Source organism: Lissotriton helveticus, chromosome 4_1 (genome assembly GCF_964261635.1).
Source record: "Lissotriton helveticus chromosome 4_1, aLisHel1.1, whole genome shotgun sequence".
In the NCBI taxonomy this organism is placed as follows: Eukaryota; Metazoa; Chordata; class Amphibia; order Caudata; family Salamandridae; genus Lissotriton; species Lissotriton helveticus.
The window spans coordinates 656,745,740-656,758,282 of record NC_136063.1 but is presented as its reverse complement, the minus strand read 5'-3'; the positions used below and the strand labels follow the sequence as shown (position 1 = coordinate 656,758,282).

The window sequence follows — 12,543 nt, the reverse complement described above, 5'->3', positions numbered from 1 at the left end:
CTGCCCATGTAGCTGTTTCCACATGCACTCTTGAACTCATACACCTAGTGAATAAACTGCTCACACATCTATGCATAGAGTCACACACCTTCCAGCCACCCCCACACAAACTCAATCTCCCATAGAAATACTTGGGCAACCAATTAATAACACATATAGCCTCTCGTATAGCTAATGATCAACACATGCAGCAGTTTACAGAACAACAGACATAATGATGCACAAATTAAGACAGTTTAGTTACTAACCCATGCATTCAGTGAGACACATTTAATCACTCACTCATACAGTCAGTCACGCACCTACTAAATCCTTCATCCAGACACTTATACATCCACTCATTCTTCAATATGTAAGACATATTTTAACTTTACAGAAACATACAGTCACTGGATGTTGTCATCAGTGATGTCATCAGTGATGTCATTTGAGATGTCATCAGTGATGTCACTGACCATGTCATGAATGATGTAATATGTGACATGATCAGCAGTGGATTGCGGGTGCGCAATATATAGTTAGTGCAACTAACTATATATGGAATTTCAATGGTTTTGTGTGAGTAAAATAAGGTTTTTTAAATGCTAATTCCTAACTATATATGGTCTATAACCTATGGTTTTTTCAGTGAATTTTCAAGGTTTTGTAAATGCTAATTCCTAACTATATATGGTCTATAACCTATGGTTTTTTCAGTGAATATATATGTATATATATTACCTACCGGCGGTTGCCAGTAGGTATATATAGTTAGGATTGATTTCCATAGGGAAATCGCAACATTCTATTGGGAATAACTTTGGCGCCGGTCGAGGAATCTGCCTGAATTTTTCAGCAACTTTGCCTCGCGGTGCTCCGGTCCTTCCCTGAAAGTTTGGGGGGGATTAGTCAAGCGGGGGCCGAGATAAAAGGGGGGTCCCAAAACGTGTTTTCCCCATGTTAATTTCCATAGGGCGGTCTGTCGCACTTTTAGCTCGAACGGCTGAATGGATTTTCACCAAACTTGGCAAAATTGTAGGGACTGGTACCCCGATGTGCCTTTGCTATGTCTCAAGATATATGCTCCAGTGGTTTTTACGAAAATTAACTTTGAAAAAATATATATTGTGCTACATTGGGCTATATATATGTTAGAGCCCAAATGTAGCCCAATGTAGCCCAATGTAGCCCAATGTAGCCCAAAGATGGCCACCAGAGACAAAAAAAAACAAATGTAGCCCAAATATCAGCCAGATGTAGCCCAACTATAGCCCAATGACAGAATGTCCCAGAGTGTTCTAAAGAACAACTAGAGCGCTAACAGTCTTACTTATGACAAAAGTATGACACACCTGAAGTCATCTTGATTGGAATAAAGTGTTAACACTTAAAACATTTAATTTGCAAAGGAACAAAATGAGGGGGTTCATTTTGCCATAGAAATTATGATTAGTGCTGAAGAAAGAAAAATGAGGGCACATTTTGAGTGACTTCTCAAATCCTCTTATATTTCATTAAAAAAATTCTGATATGCAGTCTCCCAAGATGGGCACCAGAGACAAAAGAGCCCAAATGTAGCCCAAATATCAGCCAGATGTAGCCCAACTATAGCCCAATGACAGAATGTCCCAGAGTGTTCTAAAGAACAACTAGAACGCTAACAGTCTTACTTATGACAAAAGTATGGCACACCTGAAGGCATCTTGATTGGAATAAAGTGGTAACACTTAATACATTTAATTTGAAAAGGAACAAAATGAGGGGTTTCATTTTGCCATAGAAATTTTATATATATATTTATATATATATATATATATATATATATATATATATATATATATATATATATATATATATATATATATATATATATATATATATATATATATATTACCTACTGGCGGTCGCCAGTAGGTATATATAGTTAGGATTGATTTCCATAGGGAAATCGCAACATTCTATTGGGAATAACTTTGGCGCCGGTTGAGGAATCTGCCTGAATTTTTCAGCAACTTTGCCTCGCAGCGCTCCGGTCCTTCCCTAAGAGTTTGGGGGGGGGATTCGTCAAGCGGGGGCCGAGATAAAAGGGGAGTCCCAAAACGTGTTTTCCCCATGTTAATTTCCATAGGGCGGTCTGTCGCACTTTTAGCTCGAACGGCTGAATGGATTTTCACCAAACTTGGCAAAATTGTAGGGACTGGTAGCCCGATGTGCCTTTGCTATGTCTCAAGATATGTGCTCCAGAGGATTTTGAGTAATTTAGGTTAAAAAGAATGTATATATCTATGGCCGCGCCCCGGTACGCGCACCGGGGAGCGCTCCGGGCGCGCCACGTGACTTGCGCACGGGAAGCTGATTGGTTCTCGGGTGTCTGTAAACATTCGAAACAGTCCACAGCGGCCGCCATCTTGTGTCTCGGTATGATTGAGACACAAGAGGTGGCAAAAATCAAAGGGGGAAATGACCAAAAGGGGGCAGGGTAGACCCCCCCTTGCCCCCTAGGTTTGATGTGGGGGCCATTAAAGGGTCCCGCGGGGCAAAACATTTTTTTTATTTTTTTTCGTTTTTCACGGGGGAGCGTCCGGTACGCGCACCGGGGAGCGTACCGGGGAGCGTACCATGGGGAAAAATAGTGAAAAAAATTATATAATCATAATAATAAATAATAAAATAATCATTTTGAGTGATTACAGGTAGGGTAGCTCTGAAAAGAGCTTTTGGTTCTGTGGCTGTTTTAGGTACCTACAAGTACGTCCCACACACACCCACACGCACACAATCCCACACCTCCACACCCACACACTCCCCACACACACCTCACACACGCACACCTCCACCCACACCCAAACACCCCACACCCCCACACCGACACCTTACACATCCACACCCACACCCACACATCCCACACACACTCACTCACACACACACCTCACCCGCCCAACACACACACACGCACACACAGATACCTCACAGACACACCTCACACATCCCACACACACACCTCCCCCCCCCACACACACACACACGCACACCTCACAGACACACCCACACATCCCACACATACACACACATCCTACACACATACCCCCCACACCCACACACACCTCACACACACCTCACACACCCACACCCCCACCTACACCCAAACACCCCAAACACCCACACCCACACACACACCTTACACATCCACATCCCCACCCACACCCACATACCCCACACACTTACACACACCTATATACCTCCTCCCCCCTCAGACACACACACACACACCTCACAGACACACCCCACACATCCCCCACACACACCTCACCCCTTCCCCCCCCACACACACACCTCTGACACACACCTCACACACACACACACACACACCACACACACCTCACACACACACACACACACCCACACACACACTCCTCTCACACACACACCCACACACCCCCACACACACACCCACACACACACCCCACACACACATCCTACACACACACACCCCACACACATACCCCCCCACACACACACACCACACACACACTCATTATTTTTTTTATTTTTTTGAGGGGGTGCCCCACACACATACCCCGACACACACACACCCACACCCACCCACCCACACACACCGCCCACCATACCTCATACACCCACACCTCCACCCACACCCAAACACCCCACACACCCACACCCACACACACACCATACACCCCCACACCCCACCTACACCCACACACTCCACACACCCCCACCCACACACACCTCACTCCCCCCCACACACACACACACCTCACAGACACACCCCACACATCCCCCACACACACCTCACCCCCCCACACACACACCTCTGACACACACCCCCCCACACACACACACACACCACACACACACCTCACACACACACACCCACAACCACACACACATTCCTCACTACCACACACACCCACACACACCCCCACACACACACACACCCACACACACACACACCCACACATCCTACACACACACACCCCACACACATACCCCCCCACACACACACCCCCCCACACCCCCCACACACACACCACTCACACACACACTCATTATTTTTTTTCTTCTTTTTTTGAGGGGGTGCGCGCCCCGGTACACATATCGGTACACGTACCAGTACGCGTACCCTGGAGAAAAAAAGAAAGACAGAGTTTTTTAAAAATGTAGCATTTTTATATAAATTGGAGGTAGTTCTGAAAAGAACTGTTTTTTTATTCTTATTGTTGTTTTATATTTTTTTATTGTTTTTTGTACCCCGCGACTTTAAAAAAAATAATTATTATAATATATATCACTTTATATATATTATTTTTTTTGCCTTGGGGGTCCTTGTGGGACCCCCTGAGCAGGCCTAGGGGGTCAGGGTGTTTCTACTCTGGCCCCTTTGCGAGTTTCACACCTTTGTTTCACTGCTTTCTTGTGCCTTGGTTCGAACAAGGCACAAGATGGCTGCCAGGGACACCCAGTATGCAAGGGGAATTAGTTACCCCTCTTCAAACATGCACATCAGTGATGTCATCAGTGATGTCATTTGAGATGTCATCAGTGATGTCACTGACCATGTCATGAATGATGTAATATGTGACATCATCAGCAGTGGATTGCGGGTGCGCGATACATACTTAGTACAACTAACTATATAGGAGCAATTTCAATGGTTTTGTATGAGTAAAATGTCCAGCTAACTATAACACCACTAAAACTTATAGTTTTTTGAGTGAATTTCAAAGGTTTTGTAAAAGCTAATTCCTAACTATATAACTCCTGAAACCTATGGTTTTTTCAGTGAATTTCAAAGGTTTTTTTAAATGCTAATTCCTAACTATATAAGGCCTGAAACCTATGGTTTTTTCAGTGAATTTCAAAGGTTTTTTTAAATGCTTATTCCTAACTATATAAGGTCTGAAACCTATGTTTTTTTCAGTGAATTTCAAAGGTTTTTTAAATGCTAATTCCTAACTATATAAGGCCTGAAACCTATGTTTTTTTCAGTGAATTTCAAAGGTTTTTTAAATGCTAATTCTATTAGCGGATAACGTTTAAATATATTAATATCCTAGTGGGACCACCTGAGCAGCCCTAGGGGGTCAGGGTGTTCCTACCCTGCCCCCTTTTTGTGTTCTACACGTTTGTTTTTCTGCTTTCTTGTGCCTAATTCCTAACTATATAAGGCCTGAAACCTATGGTTTTTTCATTGATATATATATATATATATATATATATATATATATATATATATATATATATATATATATATATATATATATATATATATATATATATTGCACTATGCTAAAATAGCTGCTCTTTGTCATAATGTGGGATATCCTCAGGGTAACCTGGACAATTGGTATATGTACTCCTAATAGATCTCCACTTGGAGTTTATTCATACATGAGTTTTTTATATTGAAATGAAATAAGCAGGTCTCTAATGAATTTGGAGTGTTATATCTCTATGGGAATTTACATATCTATACAATTTAGTAGATTTAAATATATGACCATTAATTATGTTTTTTACATTTCCTATCAAAGTATATTGTTTTATATGAACTATTCAATATATTGAGACTTAACTCACTATGAGTTTTATTTTTAGACTAAATATGGGGAAAAGGATAAATGGAATTACACCAAACTTGGCAAAATGGTAGGGCCTGGTATGCAGATGTGCCTTTGCTATGTTTGGTGAAAATTCCCCCAGTAGTTCTTGAGAAAATTGAATTTGAAAATTTTCAAATGGCATTTTCTATGGGACCTTTAGACACGGCTACAGCCCGAACGGCTGAACGGAATTACACCAATCTTGGTAAAATGGTAGGGACAGGTTTGCAGTAGTGCCTTTTCTATATTTGGTGAAAATCCCTTCCAGTAGTTGTTGAGAAAATTGAATTTGAGCAAATTATATCTCTATATGCGCTCACCGTACGGTACGCGTACCGTACGCGTACGTGCGCGTACCCTTACGTGCGCAAGCGAGTTTCTGATTGGCTGGCAGTCGATTGTCAACATTCCAAACTGTCCAAACCAGGAAGTGTTGGCCACCATCTTGTGATCATCAGTGATGTCAAATGAGATGTCATCAGTGATGTCATTTGAGATGTCATCAGTGATGTCACTGACCATGTCATGAATGATGTAATATGTGACATCATCAGCAGTGGATTGCGGGTGCGCGAAATATAGTTAGTACAACTAACTATATAGGAGCAATTTCAATGGTTTTTTAAATGCTAATTCCTAAGTGAATATATATATATATATATATATATATATATATATATATCCAATCAGAATTTCAGCAGTGGCCGGCGTACGTCCAACCCGCCAGTGCTGCTGTAATACTGCGTCTCCGCTTCCAACACCTCTATTTTCAAAATATTCTCCCAGAAAGCACAGCTCGGCACTCAAACAGAATGGTGATGTGCAATATATTATTCTGATGAAGGAAGAGTGAGGGCAAGCTTCCAGGTACACCTTGAAAACTATTGAAGTTTAATCCATATGGCTAATGGAGTGAACAAATTGCAAGGAGTTGCAATAGCTATCAAGTGAATCCCGGCTGGGGTTGATGACAATTCTTCAAGAAATCAGAAAATTGTGTTTTTTCTAAGTAACAGCATTGGCAGGCTGTCCTCATTTTGTATATCATTGTAGTCCTGAGGAAGTCCCGCTGTGATGTGCAGTTATTAACAGAAACCTACAGGGTTATAACGTCAACGCCAAGTTCTAATGTCTCGTGTCAGTTATCCTAAAATAGATAACGTGAATAAAAGGATATTCTGAGCTTTTGAATCCGGACATTTGATATTATTTGCTTTCATTGTTTCATGTAGCTTGTATATGGACACTGGGATTTGTATATTTTCCCCATGTAAATGTATGTGTTATTATGTAATGTATGTGTTCTAGACAGCATATTGAAAAGCAAATAATTAAAGTAAATTGCTTGAATGAAAGTAACATTGGTTAAATGACTTAGTATATCAAACTAGAAATTGCCTCTTGTGTTTTGTGGTATTCCTTTAATTTTGCTGTTTACTAATGTTTGCAAAATAATTCAGCACTGATTGGCTACATTCATTGCCAGGGGATAATATTTGCTAGTCTTAATTATTAAGACACTCCCTCATTTAGTGACCCTTTTGTACAGATGTTGATTGTTCAAGATATATGGGACCTGACAGAACCCTTTGTAGCCTTTAAAATTGTACACCCTGTTTTGAGGGACTCTGGGCAAGCCCATTATATTTAATGGTGAAGTTTATTACAGCAAATACACAGTGGTTTACATATACGCATTTGGGCTGTTCTACAGCCTTTGTCAAGATTATATATATATATATATATATATATATATATATATATATATATATATATATATATATATACATATATATATTCCACAACGATTGATCGCTTCAACCCTAGCCTCTAGTGACGGCGGTCCGTGGCGGGTTAGCGAGACCCATAACATTCAATATCCATTATTCCCATGCCACAAATAAGGATCCTTACAGCCTTGGAGTGCCGTGGATCATTGTTTGTGGCATTGGAATAATGGACATTGGATATATATATATTTATAGTTATTCAATATGTGCGTACCAACTGTGTCACCGTCTATTGACTGTATTTTTTGTGCCCAGGTTAAACTGAAACACCTTGGTGAGCTGTATAAAATACGCATCGGCCATGACAACAGTGGTGAAAATCCTGGGTGGTATCTAACGGAGGTTAGACTTTTGGATATGGCTTCAGACACAGAGTTTTGTCTGGCTGTGAACCGTTGGCTCCATGAAGGGAAGGACGATGGAGATACCTGGAGAGAGATAGCTGTGCCCAGACCCAAAAAACAACTTTTAAAAGGTAAGTGTTTATTCCTAACACTATGGGTTAACTGTGCATGGTGTCAAAGGGCTATGACTCGCCCACATAACTGAGCCGAGGCAGTGGTGACTTAAATCCCCCTTGGGAAGAGAATCAAAGTCCACATCCATCTATTTCAGCTGCCACGAAAAATCCAATATCTTTACCTTCCGGTCCACTGAAAATGCTGCAGCACCTCGTCAGGGGTACCATGCAATGGTAATGCAAATGCAAACAAATATTATAATGATCCTTACACTACTATGGTTAAAGGTCCAGTTTTGGTTGAGGCAATGTATTTAGCGGTCAGAGTCTTGCAAGGTTGTTGGATATGGTGAGAGGGGGAGTCATCAAGTATCACATATTGGGAATGATGACCAAGAAAGGACTCGAACTTAATCCTTGATCATTCTGAAAAGCACCAGTGGTGACATCAGGACTGAAACAAATACTAAACAAACAAGGATTGAATCTGCAATATGGTTGGAATTTGAAAGTCTATGTGACAAATATGTAGAGCCTACTTTCCAGGACTGACGTGCAGTTTAGGTCAAACTGCTAATTCTGTAAACCATAGGAGAGATAAAGGCTGAGTTGGAAATTATCTGATCTGAAACTTTGACTTTCAGCTTGTCACCCTGGGTCTGTATATGAATGGAGAATAATCACCCCGACACTGAAGAGTACCTCTCGATAACCTTGGAATGAAATATACGTGGTTGAATACCAACCTGAGTTGTTACTTGTAAAGGGTTTTTGACTAAACGGCAAGTGCGCAGCTGAGTTGACAGATGACTTAAGCAAGTAAAGACAAGCTAGGCCAGGAAGCAGCGCCTCATAAGGCCCAAGAATGGGGGGAGGCATGGCAGGGGTCTTTGTTGCTTGGGCATCGGAGAATGGGATGCATCTGCACCTATGACACATACAACACAGTAATATTGCAATCTTTTTACATGCTACCTTATTGGAGTGATGCTGGTTGCATATAGGCCTAAAGATAGACAGGATGTAACCGTATTACTATGTAACTCATTTGGGAAAGACGGGGTCAAACGTTGGCTTTGATTTATCATTTAAATTGATGTTTTTAGAACACACAATTGTCATCCTTGGAGATTTACCTTACATTGTGGGTGTTTTAGCAGTTGCAAAATTATGGTCAAGTGTGTTGAAATGTACAAAGCACACAACTGTGCAATCTATGCAAACACTCCCTGCATCTACCATGAATATAAGTTTGCACTGGAAACTGTAGTGAGCCACCCACTCTGAGTGACCTTTAACGCCAAAGTTACGTGCCTTCAACTCCAATGGCCAGGCTTGGCCAGGAGAATAAATAGAAGCGTGCGGCTTGGCCTGTACTAGTGAAGCATAGTGAGGTGTCACTTTGCATTGTCATTTGCTAGGCTTGCATGCACCATTACTGTGGCCTACCACAGAAATGATGACTACTGTACCCTCTAAATATATTGAGGGAGATACAGTTTCTGTGATAAAGCATCACAGCATCAAGAAGTGTGACATATCCATGTACTATTAAGATACTCACCCAGTCCTCTTTCCCACAACTGCTGCTTAATACAAATATCTATCTTCATGCCTCTGTCTAATGTGCTTCTGTTTTTTTTATGTACGTTCAATCACTGCCTGATACAAATGCACACATCTATTAAGTGCTCTAGGTTTATACTAATGTCACCATTATGTATACCATATATGTATTTATTTTGCAATTTCCCTACCGCTCTTCCGCTCACAGATGTTGTTGTTTTCTTACCTGTTGATGTATAGGGTTTTGTCACTTTTTTCGGTCAAGAACTCTTAACTAAATATAGGTTCCCCAGACAGAAGAAGCTTGTGTAAACGCCTTACAAAGTGCCTGTTTAAAATTCAGAACGCTACTACAGTGGATAAAATGGCATCAAATGATATGTGAAGAAAAGTTTAAAATGACTCCACACTTTAACGAAATGCTACAATCACTGCTTGGCTCTCCAAAAAGCACACACATGTTGAGAACAATATGTGCACCCGGACGCCAGTACATTCTCTAAGATTGGTACTATGCCCACTTCACCTAAACAAGACGTCTCAATATTGTGCTGCCTGAATATTCCATTAGTTCCTTTCAATTAACGACCCCCAGTCTTAGAACAGCATTTAATGTGCGTTGCAAACAATATAATCCCCTGCTATTAGGTGTGAATTGATACAAAATAGAGAATGTTTTAAAATGTTTGTGGCTTAGGCTCTGAAAGCCACTGCTAAAGCCAGTAAATACGTAATGGTTGCCAACACTTGACCATTTAGGAAGATTTGAGGAACTTGAGGGTAGACAATTTCTAGTCTTGTATTTATATGCATTTGTAAAATGCATTGTATTAAGGAGAGAGTGGAAAATCATAACTCCTAATGGAAAAGATTTGTTGCTCAGATTAAGGGAGCCTTACAGAGATAATGCACATTTTTGGCTTTGTCTATCTGATGAAACACAAATGCTTTGTGATGGGATGGGGTGCACTTGCATGACCTGGGCCTCTCTCTGACCAGCCGCTCACCCTAACCTGCATAGAGACATGCTCACTTATACTGCAAATAACATTTTGACTGAATATTGTGGGCCTCATTAGGATGGCGGTCGGACGAGCGTCGGACCGCCATAACTGTGGGATGGAGACCGCCTGACATGTAGTTGGCGGTTCCAATCACCATGTAATGATACGACCGCCATGTAGGTGGGTGGAAACATCCAGTCTTCGATTGCAGCTTATGCCAGCTTTCCTGTAGCTCTGTTGGTCCCTCAGTAGGCGCAGAGCTCCTTCCTTATACAGATCCTAGACATAACCACTACATTGCCTCCCTTGTCTGAGGGTTTAAGGACTCAGGGTTATAAACAAAATTAGAACATTGGAATGTTGGGAGCTCCATTGCAGACAATGGAGTGCTCCCTGCTTCTACGGGCGGTAAAGGCCCGCAGAGCATTCCAATGTTCTACAAAGGCTTCTCGAAGCTTGAGGGGATTTATATCCCCTCCAGCTTCGAGAACCCTTTGTTTAATTTGTTAGAACATTCTGCCCTCTAGTGGCAGAATGTTCTAATAGCCTTATAGCCCTCTGTAGCAGGGCTATACCGGCTATTAAAGTCCCGCTGTCTCGTTAAAGTCCCTCGCCTTCGGCTCGGGCCTTTAACGATTCAGCGGGCCTTTAATAGCCGGTATAGCCCGCTACGGCGGGCTATAAGGCTATAGTGAAGCGTAGGTGGTCAAGCAAGGAAGGTACGTTTGTTATAGCCCATTTGGGCAGCATTAACTGTAGGAAGTACCTCAGGTTCCATTTCTCAAGTCAAACGCAGTGCAGATGAATGTGGTTGGACATTTTTCGAAACAATCTTAGCATTCTCTGTAACGTTCAAAGGTGACCACCGCCATGTATTGTTTCTCCGTAACCATCCTATCGCTGCCACAGTCCGCTTTCTCTTTTTATGAATTGTTTCCCAATCAATGAATGTGATGTTATAAGGTGATTTGACATGAAGGGATACTGACATTGACGAAGGCCAGGTGACCAAACCGCGTTTGTCAGTAGTGGTAGCACGTTTTATCAATAAATCTTAATTTGAATGCCCGTGAGTGCCCAACATCATCTTTGGGCTGTATCTGAAATATATATATATATCAATGTCTGTAACCCTAGGAGATTCCCCAGGTGCAAATCAAATCATCTATATGGACACTGTTGGGGCACCCTAACATACAGGAGACCGAAATTTGGTGTCACCAACCTGGAGCTTTAAAGTTGTAACCCCCAAAAAATCCTTTACCAAAGTCCGGGTTGGTGGCAGCATATATGCAAGGTTGGATTGCAGTAGCTCTTCCTGCGGTGACACCTACTGACCGCCCCTTGGTAATTAGGTGCAGTCATTGCAGTTATTTTCTCCATAAGTTGGAATCTTTGTGCACATTATCTACATTGTATATGCAATTAAAATCTGAAAAAATGTAGAACGAAGTCTGATCACAATAAACTTTCTGTGCACAGATTGTTTAAAGTACCCTTACAGGGCAGTGAACATGTTTTTTACAGGAAGCTAGAAATAAAATGGAGCATGACTGTTGCTCTCAGAGTAACAAGTGAGGGCATCCTGTCCCTCACTTCTTCTTCTCTATTCCCGCTTTGTCTACAGGACCTATCAAGTGGGAGAACTCAAGGTTTTGTGCCAGAGCAGAGGACTGCAAATCTACCTGATCCATCCCATGAAATTTACTGTGCATATATTTATACTTTTAAGGTGTAATTCAAGTAAAAAATATCTCTGGCCGGACATCATATATTCATTATAATAGTGATAGAAGAATTATACTGTACATTCAAGTAACCTTCATACCACCTCCTTCGAGATAGAACTTGACTGCTTGACCCAGCTTCTTCAGAGGGTCAAAGAGGATTAAGAAACCAACTTTCCATTACAGACCTTATGTCCTGGCTTTTGAGGGAATTTCCTCTTTGATATTACTGACTCGTTTCTGTGACATAAAATACTGGGGGAAAAAGTCTTTGTAGGACAACAAGAGGCATGAACTTTTGTATGTTGAAATACAGCTGAGAAGCTAGTTCAGAGAGTTAATGCTTCTCCAATGTCTCTATGCATTCTAAATGTCATAGGTTTGCACTCTAGC

At 41.5% G+C, this 12,543-nt stretch overlaps 1 protein-coding gene across 1 annotated transcript in view; it reads left to right on the top strand.

The window, feature by feature from the left end:
- The window catches only part of RP1 (RP1 axonemal microtubule associated), a 1,491,030-nt gene that overhangs the window by 1,078,108 nt on the left and 400,379 nt on the right, over positions 1-12,543 (top strand). The window contains exon 27 of the mRNA XM_078686181.1: positions 7,649-7,868. Within this exon, the coding sequence (XP_078542307.1) occupies positions 7,649-7,868 (220 nt within the window). The remainder of the gene's footprint in view (positions 1-7,648; positions 7,869-12,543) is intronic.